General features: G+C 37.6%; 1 protein-coding gene across 2 annotated transcripts in view; it reads right to left on the bottom strand.

Moving 5' to 3' along the window:
- LOC117402663 (scavenger receptor class A member 5-like) overlaps positions 1-18,554 on the bottom strand; it is a 79,547-nt gene extending 60,993 nt beyond the window's left edge. The window contains exons 1-3 of one of the 2 annotated variants that reach the window (XM_034004033.3): positions 18,164-18,554; positions 14,917-15,047; positions 5,883-6,011 (exon numbers count right to left, since the gene is read on the bottom strand). In XM_034004033.3, the coding sequence (XP_033859924.2) occupies positions 5,883-6,011; positions 14,917-15,037 (250 nt within the window). In that variant the 5' untranslated portion in view covers positions 15,038-15,047; positions 18,164-18,554. The remainder of the gene's footprint in view (positions 1-5,882; positions 6,012-14,916; positions 15,048-18,163) is intronic. The other variant, XM_034004034.3, reaches the window with a different exon arrangement.
- Between the last annotated feature and the right edge of the window lie 811 nt (positions 18,555-19,365).

Below are 19,365 nucleotides of genomic sequence, written 5' to 3'. Positions count from 1 at the left end.
TATCTTAAACTTTCAGCTTTTTTGAAAAGATTTGGGTCGCTCTAAAGAGACTTTGGTGGTTAAATTGATGTTTTGTTGTCGCTGGCCCTGGTCAATGTCCGTACTCCCATTTGGGTTGGTGGGACGGTGTGGTGGGTGTGGTGGTGGAACAGACGTCACAGAGTCACGGGTACAGGTGCAAACAACCTCAATACCAACAATGGTAGAGGGGCCTACTTTATTGATGGGGAACACAGTCCAAAGAAACAAAACTATAAATCACAGGTCCCAATAAAGCGAGTCCCTCTCAGCTCTTTGGTGCACTTTCGGGGTGTTGGAAAGTGCAGGTGCTCAGGTGCTGAAGTGTCCAGTCCAGTAGTGCACGGTGTGCGATGTCCAAGGTGAAAGTGTTGGCAGTATTGTGCCAGCTCCTTGGCGTGATAGATCACTCCGACCCTGGTCCTGACAATAAACAAACAAAACACACACACACACACACACACACACACACTCACACTCACGGCTCAGCAACAAAGGTTCAGTGTTAACTCAAAGGCCCCGCACATACAAAATGACAGCCCTTATATACTAGGAGACCTGCCAGTTGTCTAATGCAGCTGATCACAGTAATTTTGTCCTGCCCCTCTCTCCAAGCTGGCCTGTCTCGGTACAGGCGTGCAAATACCTCTGTTTAGCGCCCTCTTGGGTCGGGAGGGAGATTTGCAGCTCCGATCCTCTCGCTCCCTGTCACAGTTGCTTACATCTCCTGCCCGGCCTGCTGCCGCCAGTCCACCCCCTGCACAGCTGTCTGATCTGAGTATTTATAAAAGCATCTGGACAATTCTTGCCGTACCTTTGTCTCCACATAAATTCGTACAGGTACGACGGTATCATCTCATCTGCTGTGCCCTGCATTGCTTTAAATTGTTTCTTAACATGGACCCAGTAGTGCTCCATGTTGTCCAGCCATAAACCACAAAGTCAGTTTTATAAGTGACCAGGTATTCCATAATGCAAACATCTTTCTTGTCACGGTGAAGCGGTAGCGCTAATCTGGCATGGATACACCCTGTCACTTCCCCGGACAACAAAGAACGATTAAAAATAAAAAAATAAAAAAAATAAAAACAGCACCTGATACTGTTGCAGGTCTTGTAAGGAAGGGTCTGTGTGATTTAAAGACAGACTCTTTTGTGCTGTGTCATGATGAAAATGGTCAGTAATATTTTATTTTAAAATTTAATGAACAAGCCAAGTATAACAAATCAAATAAAGAACAACAGCACTTTCAATGGCAATGTTTAATTTAACATCTATAAATCACTTTTTGTTTTTTTTAAATTAATGCATTCAAAAAAGTTATATGGAATTATTTTTTCTTAGTTTTAGGCAGGAGGATATTTAATAAAAATGACTTTTATATTTACCCTTCTATTCTCAACTGTGGTCATGACCACAGGTCTAGGAAACACAACTCTTCATAAAAACAAATGGCAAAAGTTTATAACAAACCCAATTCTAAGAACTTATATTGTTACTAGTCATTCTCCTCCACTGACACGGTGGCAGTACTGGAATGGCAGGTTACTTCTGTTGCGGTGAGCAAGTAAATCTCGATTGCTTCAGTCTTTTGGAAACAAGTCTGTGTTTATTTCAAGTTGTCCTTTGATACTGGAATTTTATTTCCAGGATGTAAATCAAAAATGCAAAGGATTCGCTCAGGTAACTCAGCAGGAGGCGGGTCTCTCAGAAATAGGAAAATGAGAGAACAGCAAAACACAGCATGAAAACTGTTTCAGGTAACAGTATTTTTTATAATTGAAAAATGATGCATGTACAACACTATGAAGGTTAAACTATGATACTGGATAGTTTGAAAGTAAAACCAATATAAACATTTGTATAAAACTTTATATTGTTGTTTGTGACTCTATACTGTAGAATAGAGAGTGACACAGGAATGAAACTTCAGTTCTGTCCCATCCCATCCTGTCAAAAATGTTCATGTCCCATCCCATGAAAGAGTAATCATTTCCAATCCTGTCCCATCCTGTCCTATCCAAATTTTTCCCATCCCGTAACTTTTTTTTAAAAAATTTCCGTCCCATCCTGTCCTGGCAAAAACAAAATCCTGTCCCATCCTATCCCATGATAAATAGAAATCAACTATTATTTGGAGGTACAGATATTTTCGTATTCATGTATAAAATTAGGTTTTATAGGGTTTTGCATCAAACACCACCAGTATACTACTAGTAATTTGTTTTAGTTTTAGTTTTTTCAGAAAAAAATACAGTGCAAGCACAGGGTCTTTATAAGCACAATGTGCAATATAATGATGCAATATATAAATTCGGTAATATAAAAACAACTGCTTTGAGTTCTGTGCGGGAGTTTCAGTTTCTAAATCGGTTACTAAGCAACCCGGCTCAGAGATTTTAGTATGTCAATGCCACAATAAACTGTCAGTGAAATACAGTATTACGAACCATTAATTCATTAAAAAAATAAACAAAAAAGCATGGTATTGAAATAATATTTCATAAACGTTCAGGGAGTATCCATCATGTATTTGTTTATTAAAAATCATAGTATTATTCATACCCCTTCAACGTAGCGCTGAAGCAATACCTCCAAAAAATAGTAGCTGCTGCGGCCAAATCGTAGCCGTTGGCATCTCTACATTATGATTTGCACATCCTTAATATACGGTACATATGCATAAAGAGAGAGATATGTTAAATACATGCCAGTAGCAATCCACAGCGTTCGGTTATTCTGCTAGTATCAATAATATTAACTAAAGGACTGACATAAATATACAATTACGGGTAATATGAAATATTTTAAGTATAAATCTATGTTAAACATAAGGGTTTTTATTAACCATTCCCTATTTCTCCTATCTGCTGTCCCAATGGTCCATCCGCGTTGGTGTTGTCGGAGTCTCTCTCCGAGTTTGAACCTTCTGATTCGGAGGCATACGGCTCGAATTGATACGGGAGACAATCCCTGTTTTCTGTCTCTACATCAGATCCATCATTACATAATTCACATTCATAAGAGGTGTCTGAAACTGATAAAATTAAGCTACTCTCACTTTCACTGTCACTGTCATCCATACTGGCAGATGCAAGGAGCCTGAGGTCACAGTCTCCTGGCCCCACACCAGGAAATGGAGATCGCCCTCTGTGTATTCCTGGTATTATTTTATTCATTTTAGCGCAATTAAACATATTTGGTAAAATTAATGTGATTGTATGTTCAAGTGAGACCTGTTAATATTATTTTGTATGTTTATGGTAACAGTCAAGTTCCATGTCATAGGCTCTTTTACGACTTTAAAGAGCAAAAAAACTTCCTCTTCCTGCCTGCTGGTGGCAGAGCAGTCCTGTTCTTTCCCATTCCCGGAAGCTTAAATCCCATCAAATTTAACACCATTTTTTCCTGTCAGTATAAGAATACACACTAGGTTTTTAAAAAAAAAAAAACCATGTATGCGTGCGTGTATGTCTCTGTATATATAATTGTATAGGAACATACTGAGTTTTGCACATCGCTGCTTGTATGCAAGACAGTTTAATCAAATTAATGTTTTTATGATAGAAAACCAGTCATGCTTTGCCAGTGTACAACTTATTATTATCAAAAAAAGTCTCAGCACATTGTTTAAACTCAATACTAAACTACCCAATGTACACAGTGCTCACACAGATCATGTTTTACGCCTCACACAAACAGTTCAGTGCCGCTCAAAGCAGAGCAGCTTCCTGCTTCATTGGGTCACAGACGATAATAATGATTATCGATAATTTTTCAACGTGATAAATTTATCGCTGCAAAAACTTATCGGGATTATCGATATTATCGATTATTGTTCCAAACCTAGTACTACTAAATAATAAAAAGATCTGCCAAAACATGTCCAGACAGACCACATTGTGGAGATCATCAGATAATATTACAAAACAAGACGACTTTCCGTTCTGACAGTTTGTCATACGCTGGCATCACGTTTCAAGGCATCTAAAGCATGATTCGCACGGGATTAAAAACCAGGTGTCCTCAGAGTTTGTCAGAAGCAGAGGACGTCTAGTAACCTCCCAGATGTGGATTCGTTTTTCTCCAGGAAAGTCAGTAAATTCTAAATGAAATGCGATGTTGTGGCCAGAGAAAGCGCTTGTGCATGATTTGTAAACAGTGAACCAGGTGTAAATAAGTCATTTTGTGTACCTTCTTTTCCAAAGGCTAGAATGACCATTTGGTCCGTTGAGTGATATGTATTTTCAAATGCATGGTTCAAAACATCCATTTTTTAAGTCGACTATTATGTTGTATATTTTCGCCTGATCCCCAGTTTGGTTATGATCAATAGTTGCATTTTACTGAACTGTAGAATCTCAGGACAGATCGTACTAATTTTAATATTTATATTATGGTTTGTGGTAAAAGCTGGTATTGCTTTGAGGTGAATATCCCAGAAATGCTGTATCAATTCTAATATAACACTGACATGGTCGATTCGCACAGGAGTGAAAAGACACAGGAGGCTTGAAATTTTACAGAAGGTCCCGATGTCCTGTAAAAAAAATCAGAGGACATCTGACAAAATTATCTGGTATAGAAAGAAATGGGCGGTTCGCACAAGACTAAATTTCACTGATGTCGGTAAAATTCTGAAACCATCTGTTTATGTGGTGATTTTTAGTCCCGTGCAAATCGTGCTTAAGTTTATGAGATTTACATTGAGTCTTATGTAACAATGTCCATAGAAATCCTCTGCAATTTATTAGAGAGACCACAAGATATTTAGCTGGGAATTAAGGCTGACATAGTTAACCAAAAATGTACATACAATCTGTTGTCTGTTCTGTTATTTTGTGTTAGTTTAGTGTATGGGTGAAACTTGCATGTAAATGTAAAATCTGTGTCTTAACTTGCTTCAACATTGTACACATCTTTAAAGAACAAAAAACTAAAAGTTCCCCAATTAAGCTAATAAAGCGAGCCACCACATCAATTAACAGGTGATTTTGTGTAATTGGTTAAAGCCAATCTTGGGTGTAAGGGACTCTGTCTAACGGTGCGTTAATTAAAATAGAAATACATTTTCTTTTTTTTTTTTAAACGGAACCCAGAACTCGACCATCTAAACTTCCCCCCGAAATGCTTGGCTAACACTAGTATAGACCACAATGCAAGATTTGAAAGCAACTGCAAACCTGGTGGTCCCTAGTCAGAGTAAAAGCACTGCCACTTGGATTGCAAGGTGAATGTGGTTCGAATCAAGCTCACACCAAGTTGCAGACTGGGGACATAGAAAGATTGCTGCTGGCCTCTGGACCCCCGCAGGGTTAGGGATGAAAATCACACTGCCTCATTGAACATCAGCAACCCTCTGGTCAGGGTCCCCTTGAGACAGACTTCCTAGCAAGTTCCAGTAGTTTGCTAATATCCATTGCTTTTGTATGGTGGATGCAAAAAGGCGACATGATTTGATCTACTGGCTTTTTCCTCCGAATTCACCGACAAGCCAGCTGCCTTATAACACACAGGTGCTTGACAGTGGAGTAAGGACTGCTATAGGCCTCTACTGATTTTCCTTGTCCAACCCACTGGAATGCTTGGGCCAAACAAATGCTCCATGTGGGATCCTCAGCCAAGTTAAAAACTCAAAATCATGGGTCAGGGTAACCAACATCTCAAAGCGTCAGGTCTTTATCATCCGTTAAAACAAAAAGTCACATGACCCTAATGTCACACTTACTTTGGAATGCGGGGGCTTAATTTTACTGCCCACTTCACCAGTCCATTTAATTTCAAATGTGTGTTCAACTGCCTCAGTGACTGGTAGTGTTGTCTAAAAAGAATGCATGCATAGCACCAAAAAAACCTTGGCTTACCTGCTACGAAGAGACCAACGATACTGAGGAGCACAAGAACATACAGAAGCACTATGGCGTATTTGATTGATGATAATGAATTGAGATGAGCACAGCAGTTATCCACCTTTCTCCTCCTGTTGGCAGGACCTGCAAATGATAAAAAACAAAGAAATGACATTTAAGCTGTGACATTTTTAGCAGGATTCAATAAGACACTGTTCTAAACTTGGATTCTGCATGGGCTACACAGTACTATGCTATTGATAACTTGTAATCACTCAGTCGATCAAATATATTTTATATAGCGCCTTCCATGCCGAGGCATCCCAAAGCTCAAGGTCTAGACAAGAAGTCAAAGACCAGTAAATATAAAATGTAGCACACAGAACTATAGCATTGGCGTTAAGAGTTAAGAGAATCCATAATAACTGACGCAAAATGTGTGAGAAAGTGAGGAATGGAGGTATATAACTTAATCAATGAAACTGTAGCATAAAGTAAGCTCTGAGCTACAATAATACATTGCAACCCAACCAAGTACACTATACTTGTGCTCAATGTTCATTACCAATCAGTATGTTTATGCTTGTCCTTGTATTTCCATTTCCATCTGCACCATGAAACCAGTCTGTGAAACTCAATATCATCTTGTTCCCAGTATCGAACTGGGGCTGCTGCTGGTTCCATCTGCAGTCTACACTCCAAAATGCAGCAGACGTTTTACAAATGTAAAAGATCACCTGTATGTGTCATGTTTTTGTATAATTGCTATTTTTAAATTAATTCACAAACCTCCAATATATCCCTAATAATATATATAATAGTAAAATAGAAAGTTAAAAACTGAACCGCATAATGGAGCAAAGCACTAAAAATGATTGAGAGTTGGGTTTTTTAAAAATATTTTGACGGTACACTGGACAGAAAGACGCTTACATGTCAAAGTGAGTTCCAGTAATCACACACAGTATCACTCGAGTACATCTAGTCTGCTGTGTGCTGAACCCGCTTTCACTTCTCAAAATACACTAGCAGCTCTTTTGCTACAGACAACAACAATATAACAAATTAAACCCACCAGTTTAGACAGAAATTCAGGATCGCTGCAAGCCCATGAATCAAGCATGATAATATAACGTTTTTTTTTTTTTTTTTTTAAAGGAGTAGGCTGCGTTGCTATTTTTCTTTTCTTTTGCACGTAGTATGTAAAGCCCACCAATTTTTCTTGCTAGTTTGCAGTCTTTGGATCTGATGACAAAGTTTTTGTATGTTCTCTGCACAATTAACAGTTGATTTTCAGAAGTGCTTACTGTAGCTACATATTTATAATTGTATTTAAAAAAACTAAATTTATTTCAGTCCACAATCATATTTAAAATAGATATCCTATTTACGGTATTCTGTTTCCTGACCTCTATGCTGCTGATCAAGCTGAACCGCACGTTTTATTGTGTTGGTTCTATTTGTAATTTCTAAATGATTGCTCCTAGTAAATTTTGGTGATGGTCTCAATGGGTACATTTCCTGGTTAAATAAATACAGCAATAAAATACATTTTAAACAATTTTATTTACAGTTAAGGATAATAATACTAGCATCAGTAATAAAACTCTTTAAATTAGATGGATGTAGTAATTGTATAAATTTAATATGCAATTAAAACCAAGATTAAATAATTAATATTATAAATGTAACAAATGAAAAAACACTGTATGAATAAATACTATCTACTAAAAGGCCACTAGAACTGGAAGCTGATTGGCTGGCAGTACTGAATAGTTTTCTAATATCTAATATCTTTTTCTGTGCTTTTATTGCACTGAACTGGCATAGTCTGGCTACATATTAAAAATAACCCCTCTGTGTTTCAAAGCTTAGTTTATTTCATCCATGTAAAAATGGGGGGTGGGGGGTTTACAGAGACTTTAATTATATGTAAGGTGTCTTTCATTTCTTACATTTATAATATTGATGAATTATTGTCATTATCTATAATAATTAATAAAGTATAATTAGAACGAGAATGACTCATGATTGAACTTAAACAATATTACATGTATTGATTCCAAGTCTTAAAGCACACATGCATTAGAAGAGGTTAACATTAGACATGTTAAAATGGTCACTAGGTTCAAAACAATAGTTAGGTAGTCGGCCATATTCCCTTCCCATCAGGAGTCATGTCGGGCACACCTGTGTGCCTCAAATAAGCATCCCTACCCTGCTGTATTTACACCCCATCAAGCAGTGAGATGCTAAAAAGCATGTTTCTGTTATTCTGTTAATTCTAACTCCACTTAAGTTCCACTATTCTTTTTGTGAATCAGTTTACCGATTAATCAACTAATGCCCACCGATCAAAAATTTTAATTGAGTGACAGCCCAATTTAAATTGATTTTAGCTCTACCTGCTGTTGATGGAAATAAACAAGACATTTTTAATGTAACTTATAGAATTCCTTTTTCACCAAGACGGCACAATTATTTTGACCACAAATCATGAAATCCATGACTCAGTTCACAGTCTTTCCCAAGTCTTTTCAGTCCATGATACGCATGTTTTTAACAATTACCACTTATTAAATCATAAGGAAACAAGCTGGCTGTTACTGAATCAGAGCACAGAGAAGATCACGGACATTTGCAGAGCTTTTTTTGAGATGTTATTGTAATAAAATAATCACTTGGATCGCATTATTGAGGAGTTTGGTGATAAAACGAGTGAGCAGGAGATGATTGATCGGTATGTACGACTATTATTATTTTTATTATTTATTTCTTAGCATATGTGAAAGCGATAGCGAACGAAAGGGTGGGGCGGGGCTGGAGATGCCTAGTGAGTGCTTTGTTGATATGCAGGGCCTTTTAAACCCGTTTGACTTTGGAAAAAAAATACTTTTAAACAGCGCATCTAAAATTAACTTCGCGTGTGAAAATAAATTGGACCTGACACGCCTGACGCGCACTTAATAAATGGACTGCAAAGGGTTAAAGGGAGACCACAGTAATTTATAACAAAGCTAATAAGATAGAAGATGAGCTTCAGGTTTAGAATTAGAATCCGAATATACTGTACTATACCAGGTAACCCTGTAACACACAAGTTTCTAAAAGTCCTAATGAAGTTTGACTATAATAGTTTTGGTCCAATGAGGAGGGACATATCAAACTGAACATATCTATGATATCCTGTAATTTAAACACAAGCCGTTAAGATAGGAACGCTCACTATTTTATTAAAATAATAACACTGGATAGCTACCAAAACAATGTTTAAAAGAGACGATTTCTAGGGTTAGAGTTTAACTCCCTGAATTACCATTCCCTTACTACTAGTGTACCAAGCTTTCTAAAAAAAATGTTTTAAAAATAAAGAAAATGGCCATTGCAATTCAGACTTCATTAAAACAATAGCCTTATTGTCCAATGTTAGAGTGGAGAAAGGAAGATGGAAAATGCTTAATGTGTGTCTAAAATGATAATGTGTATATAGAGTGTGTAGTCATGCATCACTTAATCTTAGCCTAAAAGTGGTACCTTTGGATGCAAATTTTTGTTGAGAAAACAGATTTGTTTTGGAAACTATTTACAACTTTAAATGCAGTCCTCTAATCTCTGCCTTCATGCCTGCAGGAATCAAAATCAGAACAGAACTTCAAAAATATGCCTTTCCCTTTTTTAACTGCAGCTCCAAGAGCTCTTGTCTAAATAGCATGTCTGTAAAAGTTATAAACATTTCCCTTCAAAAGAAGCAGATTTTTGTCTTAACTTTATTTAGTTTAATTTCACTTAAGCACTCTGGTCCATCCACACCCTCTGGAACAAGTACAAGTACAAGTACAAGTACAAGTCAAACAGCACCAGTAATTCAATAGCAGTCCACCAGGCTCTGTTCAATATGCTTTTAACTATTCGGGTGCATGGTTTTCATTTTCTCTTGAAGGATGCTACAAAGCCAGGCCAGAGGAGAGTCAGATTTCCATAACACATATACTGTAGCTGGAAGAAAGCACCAACATTACCAGTTACAAAATCCATAAACAGACAGGGCTCAGAAATAAACCCCCACTCAAAAGAAAAAAGAAAAACACAGCTGTTCTGTACCAAGAAAAAAAAAAGGCAATCTTTTGCTAAGCAGTGACGGGTTAGTCTGTGCTTACAAGAAACAAAATGTTGTCAGTCAGTAATGTTATTGCTACACAGAGTTGCAGCCTCTGGTTCTGGGTTGAGATTGATTTGTGTTGTGAATACATTTAACTTCATTTTAAACCTGTTCCTGGAAAACAGAAAACTTTGTCAGATAAAAATATGTCCTTGTTCACGTATAGGTTAATGAAACTGAAGTTGTCCTAGAAGCTTATTACTGCATGTAATTAAGTGAAAATTATGAGACGAGTATATTGTTACTAAGCATGTATCTGTAGTACTTTTTATACTACTTTTCAGAGTAGCCATCTGTGACAGGATGGACCGAGGTTTGAGACTCAGAGACAGTATAAAGTTCAAAAATAAAGTTTTTTATTAAACAAAAATACAAAATAAACCAGCACAAGGGCCAAACAAAGAGATTTAAACACAAAATACAAACACAAAACAAAAACTTACAAAATAAAGTTTCCAGGCTGGGCGTTGCCTTCACTGGAACAGAAAAACACCACATACAAACACACTCTTGCTTCTGGAACTCTCTTTCTCCTACTCTCTCTCCAACCAGGGCCTCTCCCCTGGCTTTTATCCCCTGTGGCTGGAGCCCAATTATTCAATAATTGCCGATTAGTCAATTAGGGCTCCAGCCACATTCTCACATGTTTTCCTGGCAGGGAGGAATTTTAACCCCCTCCCTGCCAGTCCCAACCATGATTATAAAGACGGGGCAGTACCCCGTCACATATCCCCCCCCCTTGTGCCAAGCACAACATGGCCTAAATGGCCACCTCCCCCCTCAGTCTCAGTCCCGGAAGAGGGGGAAGCACAGTCCCATATTTCCTGGGATGGTGGTGAAGGCGGTGATGTAGGAAGTGGTGGGGTGGCTGCCGAGGATGGGGTTTGCAGCTGCTCCTGGTCCCGATTGTGGGGGCATCCTGCCCAGTTGTGGCCATCCACCTCACAGAACCCACACCAGTCAGCTGGTAGCCCATCTGGACAGGACCTCCACCGATGATCCTCCTTCCCGCACCAGGAGCACCAGGGGAAAAGGCTGGCTGGGTCCTCCAGCTGGGGTGGCTGTTGTTGCAGCAGCCTACATTTCTTCGGCTGCTGCTTCTCCTGCCTTTGCCGCTGTCTGCTCTTCTTCCCCATTTAAATCAAGTTTCCAAAAAAAAAAAAAAAAAACTCCCAAAATTCAAGAAAAAAAAAATAAAAAAATACTGCTCTGAGCCTCCAGGTGGCGCTATCCCACTTCTGACACCAACTGTGACAGGATGGACCGAGGTTTGAGACTCAGAGACAGTATAAAGTTCAAAAATAAAGTTTTTTAATAAACAAAAATACAAAATAAACCAGCACAAGGGCCAAACAAAGAGATTTAAACACAAAATACAAACACAAAACAAAAACTTACAAAATAAAGTTTCCAGGCTGAGCGTTGCCTTCACTGGAACAGAAAAACACCACATACAAACACACTCTTGCTTCTGGAACTCTCTTTCTCCTACTCTCTCTCCAACCAGGGCCTCTCCCCTGGCTTTTATCCCCTGTGGCTGGAGCCCAATTATTCAATAATTGCCGATTAGTCAATTAGGGCTCCAGCCACATTCTCACATGTTTTCCTGGCAGGGAGGAATTTTAACCCCCTCCCTGCCAGTCCCAACCATGATCATAAAGACGGGGCAGTACCCCGTCACACCATCATTTTGGACAATTTATCTTCCGCTTGCTAATAGCAGTAGCCTTCCTGGTGCAAACATGCTATAGTGAGTTAAAATCAGCAGAGCATACTGTCTGAAACCAAAAGTTTCCTGGTTTTGTAAAACTCACTGAAAAACATTTATGTGAAGCATAAAGATGTTCCTTTACTAGTTTTATGCAACACTCAACACTCATACGTTTCAACAGTTATTTGACAAAGGGAAAAACCTACTCTCCCTAAATACATTTCAAAACACCTAACCAGACTTTCTCATTGCTGAAAGAAGGAACCTTTATAGTCGGTCCTAATGCATGTTATTATGGCCTGATGAAGAGATTGATTATTTGTTTTAAATTGAAGTGACAGACTGGCCCCACTTTCCTGCTCTTTGAGGTCAAATGAAAGTAAATGTGCATCTAATTTCTGTTTTTCGTCAATTTCACCTCATTATCAGATATTTAGCTTTTGAAGTACATCAAAGCCAATGAAAGTAATTACAATGAATGCGCAGGACTGTAAACCAAATATATTTGTTAATTCAAATCCGTACCAAGTGCCATACCACCCTAGAACCTTACTAGACCTGGCAAGTACTTGGATGGGAGACTTGCATGGTAACCAGGTGCTGCAGAAATGGGTGTTGGTGGCTGAGCAGAGGGCACTGTCCTCCCTCTAAGCCTAAGCTCCACCATGTTGTTATGGGAGCACTGTGATGCAGGAGGTCCTTTTGAGAACCTGTCTACTACAGAGGATGTCCAAATAGACCAGAGAGCAGGGGTGTAAACCAACAAGATACTATGGGAACTCTGATTTACATCTTTAAAAACCCAGACCTTTTAAGAGTCCTGCCATGCTGAACGTGTTCAAATACTTTAAATTGTTCAACATAAATGTAGATAAGTTGATTGGAGGCTTCCTGTGTAAGGAGATTTTGTCTGTAATGTAAAAGCGTCTCACAAAACATACCTGATATAAAAAGGACAAACAAAGGCATATATGTAACCCTTTAGAAATTGATCCAAAGCTCAATCAGACAGATTTCTCAAGGGCTTTTCTCTAGGCTATATATATATTGTAACACAGCAGGGAGGGGGTTAATATCCTCCCTGCATAAAACATGTGCGTATGCACGTTTTGTTTAATTGTTTAATTTATTTTATTGTTAATTATCCCCTGCACCTGGAAGTAATTGTAAATTAGAACCAGGTGCAGGGCATTTAAGAGGTGCAGTCAGTCTGCACTGTATGGCTGAGTAGAAGGAAGCAGGAGGTGTACCCTGCTGTCAAGCCGTTACAGAGAGGTACTGTGTGTTCCTTTTGTGTAGATAAAGAAAACTGTGTTTTGTTTTCAGCCGGTAAACAGCTTAGCTGCCCGGCTCATATAGAGTAGGTTCCTGCTCATGTTTAGTTAGGGCTCGTAAGAGCTAGGTGTTTGTTTTTATTTTTGTTTTGTTTTTGTTTATTAAAAACTGCGCAAAAGCGCTTTAAAACCTCAATTTCTGTATGTTGGGTCTGCTTTTAAAGGGGAAAACGAATGACCGTGAGTGCCGGCCGGTTACAATACATATCTATCTATCTATCTATCTATCTATTGTAACAAACTGAGTTATTTCATGCATTAAATCACACAAAGTAGGTTAATTGAGTCGGATTCATTCATTAGGATGCAATGATACACGGGTGTGGTATAGTATAAATTGTTACCCAACATTCCAATCAGGAGAACGCTACCAGACAAACATACCTTGGTGTGTGTTTGTGCTGTTCCACAATACAGCAACGGTTTGGAATCTAAATGCTGCAACAGCTCAAGCTCTCAGTTGAGAACTTGGATTTTATCAAGAAAGCTCTCTTTAGCCTATTGGAATTGGATCACACCTATCTGCGTTTTGGTTTGTTTGTTGGCTGAGCAGTGGATTACAAACAGAAGGATTATCAAGTTACAGAAACAAGTCTGAATTGCTTCAATAAACAGGATTTCCTTTGGACACATCAAGAGATTGTCCTCAGCCAGGAACAGTGAGTGATGAGGGTTTCTACTAATTAAAGACATTGATGAACTGTGCTTGTTGGATGTTGGTAGTAAGTGTGGCTGTCAATTGAATTGGTTAATTAAAGCAGGCATTGCTTTACCATTACATAACATTTGTGTTATAAAAATACATATATATATATATATATATATATATATATATATATATAATTTATTCTGGCTGTACCTAGTGCTGACGATTATGAATAACTCACAATTTCTGGTTTTATAATCAAAATTATCAGTACAATTTTGGGCGGTTACAAATATATATAGTGAAGAAGTATTGCTTGTAATAATCAAACCGAAATGAAAACACTGTAGTGTGTGTTTATTTACAAACAAAACAAGATAAACTCCTAATCCCTTTCTGAGTCTCTTTCCTAACACACGCTTTACACAGTTCTCCTCTCTCTCCTTCCCCTGTTCACCCAAAAGGGCCACCTTTTAAATGACACCTGCATATATACTCAGACTCAGACACTCTCAATTCTAAATGTTAATACCAGGTTTCATGAGAAACGGTTCTCCTGACTCTGCAATAATGTAAGTGTGACATGCAGATGGACAGAAGTATGGACAGATAGACAGACACCCCATGTATGCCCAGAATCTGACATTCTCAATAACTTATGCCAACTGGATAAGTGGTTCTGCAGACATATGGAAAATGCAAAGAGTGTCTGTACCTACGATCACCTCTACTACATCCCCTTTGCAGGGGGTTAGCAAGGTTTTGTAAAACACAAACTGAAATATATGGAATGATGTTGTGATGCTAACAACAACATTGCATTCGGCCTACACTAGCATCCAGCGTTGTTAAATTATTTGGAATACAAATCTTCCAACCGCCTGTGCCAGTGTAGCATAGCCAAGAAAATATACCAGCAACGTTCTCATCTTCCATGATATTTACAATTTGTTTAAAACGAAAGTACTTTCAATTGTGGATGGCGTCACATTTCCCCAGTTGAAAAATCACTGCAGTGAAACACATTTAGAAAGAAACTAGATTAGGTAGCAAGTTATATTATTTTTCCAGTAAGTGGCCTAAATGGTATGGTTTTGTTTGTCAAAATATATCTTCCAAGCAGCATTCAAGCAAGTACTGACTTGCTTGATTAATGGCTTCAGTTAATAAAAATACAAAAATGATTGTAGGTTACTTACTTTCTTCACAGAGATTTAGCTTGGACAGGCTTCTACTGTTGACTCCATCAAAACCTTCTTCGTAAAAAGATACATTTTCCCGCTCTTCATAAGAGCTCAGGTACATAGCCTTATTCTCCATTTAGCGTCTGCTAGAAAACAAAATACAAGAAAGAAATACAGTGTAACACATTTTTGAAAGTTTGTTATGCCTCTGTGAATGTAACTAAAAACTGTGTATATCTATTACTTCTTTGACTATAAACAGTCTACAGTACATACACTGAACCACATACTGTACTCATTGTCCTGGGACTGCCATTAGTCTATCTAATATCCAAAATACCTCAGGGTCATCTCGACCTACACCCTCAACTTTTGGAAAATCATCTAAAAATGCCCGTAGATCCAGCAAATTTGGACAAGCTATTCCCAAGACACCTGTAGCCTCCAGTAGCTCAGGTGTCACCACAATCTAGATTCACAGTGTGTTGTATAACTCTTGTAACAAATGCCTCGGCAAAGCATAACAAAATTTGGATTAAAATGAATGGACTATAGAATAGTCTCTTTTTTTGTAACAATTTAATTGGTTTAAAAGCAAACATGATTATCCATAAACAAATGTTAACAGAAAATAAATATAAAAAGAGAATTTCGACAAAAGTTGCCGGGAAGCACTGTCGCTGCTGATTGCTTGTTTCTACACGCTTTGAAATGGGAGTCTCGTCTTCCAGAATATCACTTACAATGTGCGCCATCAAAAATAAAAATAAAGTTTCTAAAGAAAATGATTTCAACAAGCTAAAACACCACACGAACACTTGTCATGTGACACTTTCTATATTGGCTTGCTAGCTCGCAATTGGCTGCTGGTCCGCGGCGGTGTGGCACTGAGCGCTGGTTTAACATGTTACAGGTGTTACACACCAGCGAAGGTAGGCACTGAGCGCTTTTCACCTCCAGCGACAGTGTGTCTCTGACGCTGGCATGCGTATCGGGTGCGCAGATACAGTAAGTGTGAACAGCAAGCACATGGACACATTGTTTCAAACTTTAAATAGCTTTTCAAATCAACCTTAAACAGATTCAAATCATTTTCCCTTCTATTAAGTGTTGTTGTAACTGTTAGTATTAATCTGTATATTTAAGGTCCGAAATGAATAATTCAAAATGAAACATAACCTTCATTTTTATAACATTTTTTTTGTATTATTTTGAAACCATTATTTAAAATAAAATGGCCTTCACTCTCCATTTAGCTTTGGTCCCCATAGATTAGCAGTGCCTTATAGCATTTACCATGGGGTAATACAGTACCGGTAAGAAATTAGTCAGTTTCACATCTGAACCCAAGCCCTTATAAAGATCAGTCTTTATTCAGAAAAAAACTTTGAAATGGTTCTCTCAGGCATAGCTTTGATCAGCCTAAAACTGAATCGTCAGTACTTGGAGTTATCAGATTTGAGTGCCTCTCTAGTACCAGCATATGGAGTGGTTACTTGGAGCAAACTAAAGTAGCATAATGTGGCTAGTTACAGTATTACTGGTATTAAGAAAAACAAGTATGTTAATAACATAACAAAATAAATGGAAATGTGGCAATATTTTTTATTTCTGAGCAGTAGACAGTTCCATATGAATAATATCATGAAAAGTGAGGATCCAATGCTGCCAGGGGAGGGAATGGGGAGCGCCAGCATCTCAAAGGTGAGCCACATCTGGACACTCCCAAAACACATGCAAAAAGGTACCCATAGCACCCTGGGGGCAGAGCATGCACAAAGGGCAGGGGATAAGTCACATTTGAAAGCGTCTGCGAGGGGTTAAAAATACCCTATGAAAAAATTTGAAGTGAATCATTTGATTAGGGTTCCTGGAAGCCAGATTTATGTTGTCCCAGAAAATCTCACCATCTTCATAATTCAAATCCCTATTCCATATGATAATAACTGCTAGAGGTTTGTAAGAGGTCTTTAAAAGAAGGGTGTAAATGGCCGAAGCCAACCCGTTTGTTTTGCCCCTTTTATCTAATAAAGTGTGAAATGGGTGCATAAGCAACTGTGCTCCCCAGGGAACACCATGGCACACACTGCAGAAAGGAGGAAATGTGACAATATTGTGTGAAGAAGCTGAACCAAGGGATGCCACATGATCAACTGGTATAGTATATCAGACCTTAGGTGTTAGTTAGGTGACCACAAAACAGGCAGAAGCAGAAAACTGTTTAAAAAGGACATATTGTCAGTCCCACCAGTCTAAGCATCTGTACAGTATTTCAGACTACACCTGTGAAATTAAGTACCACTATACCATGCATCTCAAAGGCAATGTCTCCAAAGACAACTACATGCTGGTGGACAGGTGACTTTGGGGCCCCATTGACAATGCTTTCAATGTATATTCTTATGTGTTCTAGACTGTTGTTGGCTTCTTTAACAACATCAAATCTCAAACCCTGCAATAAAATCAATAGCCGACTACTTTGCTGAGAAGTCCCTGCGGAGGAAGGCAATCTATATATGTAGTACACATTCTAAAACTGTTTTTATTATTGTAGTCTATTACAAAACGTGTTGTGTCCAACAGACTGCATTTTACTGTGGTTTTTCAGTATTATACTTACTGTGATATATCTCAGTGTAAAATACAAAGTACATTTTACAAAAAAATAAGAGCAGACTTTTACAGAGCAGGTTCCTATTGCAATGATACGGTACTGCACTGATATACATTAAACAAAATACATAATTTGTCAGAATATACTGCACTACAGTATATTGCAAATACATGCATTGATATGAGACTCAAAGTCCAATATAAATAAAATAATACAGTATAGTACCAATACCGTCGCGGTCCTTGTATATTTAGGATCCCTGATACTGCTGTCATTGAATTATTATTATTATTATTATTATTATTATTATTATTATTATTATTATTATTATTATTATCATCATCTAACATGTCTAGAATTACTGTATACAATTTTAGTCAGTCAGTGTAATCAAATTCACTATGACTGAATACATTTCATCAGATAAATTAACTTTAAATTAAACACATCTATTCTGTGAAGTGGTTGAAACAAGTGTCACAATTCTACCAATGCGTCCTGAACAAGAACTCAGACCGCAGTTTGAAACTAGAGTAACGTTAATCGCCATGTTAACTGGAATCCAAATGCTACATTCATCCTAATACTTTATTAATACGGAACTAATCCAAAATTTGGAAAACATGATTTTGAAGTTTTGACACTTACCTTTACAAAATCAAATGCGGTATTTTTTCTTCTTTGAATTCTTTGCATTAACACTGCATGTTAAAGTTCTTATACACCTTTTCTTGCCGAACGAGTCCTTTTCATCCCAGTTATTTCCTTTGAGCGAGTAACAAGAACACTATATGCATGGACAAGATTCAGATTAGCGGTGACAGAGCAGTGAACAAGCGTAGAAAAAGTTTTATTCTTATACTGGAACTCGGCAAATGATGAGGTTGTGGCAAGCCAATCCTCGGGGGTCTGTTTTCCTCGGCTCGTAAATAGCACAGTTTATCTTAAGGATCTTCAGTGATTCTAATTAGATAAGTCGTAAGTATTGTATTTCTGAAGCAACAGTTCCCAACCCTACAATGTTGTTGGCATATATACATTAGTCAGGTAGGTGTTTTACTAAATTTGTTTTGTTTTTTGCGATAGCGCCCTCTTATGTTGGTTTAAGTACAATTACATGTGTGTTCTGTATTGTGGAGATGCTTTTTAACATAATATAAGAAAATGCAATGGAATGACAATGTGTAAAATCCATGTTATGACTGGAAACTGTAGAATTTAATAAAATATGTAAAACTGTAAGAAATATATATAATTTAGATCCATTGCATTTAAGCATACTGGTACAGTCAGTTTTTGTTGGATACTTTTTCAAGGATTATTGGTGGTCTTTTGACGTGTCAGCTGCATATCTATAACGGACACTGCTGCTGTACCCTTGACCAAGGTACTTTACCTAGGTTGCTCCAGTAAAAACCCAACTGTATAAATGGGAAATTGTATGTAAAAAAATAATGTAATTGTATGTAAAAATAATGTGATATCTTGTAACAATTGTAAGTCGCCCTGGATAAGGTTGTCTGCTAAGAAATAAATAATAATAATAATAATAATAATAATAATAATAATAATAATAATAATAATAATAAATATACTACAGTCACAGTGTATGTACTGCAATGATATTGCAAATGGAAAGTTTCCTAACCTAGTAAATTGCTATGTGTTCAGGATGCCAGGACACAGGTTTAGGTTGCCAATTTTTCATAATTTCACTGCCAAGACAAATCAACAAAAAAATTCCTCTTTTATAAAAATAAAAGCAAAAATAAATAAATGATATGACCCATGTGTTCTTTGATTGTCACAATTACTCATGTTAGGAAATGGAATAATTTATCAGGGGTGGC

Source organism: Acipenser ruthenus, chromosome 5, assembly GCF_902713425.1.
Source record: "Acipenser ruthenus chromosome 5, fAciRut3.2 maternal haplotype, whole genome shotgun sequence".
NCBI lineage: Eukaryota > Metazoa > Chordata > Actinopteri > Acipenseriformes > Acipenseridae > Acipenser > Acipenser ruthenus.
This window is presented reverse-complemented; position numbering and strand designations above follow the sequence as displayed.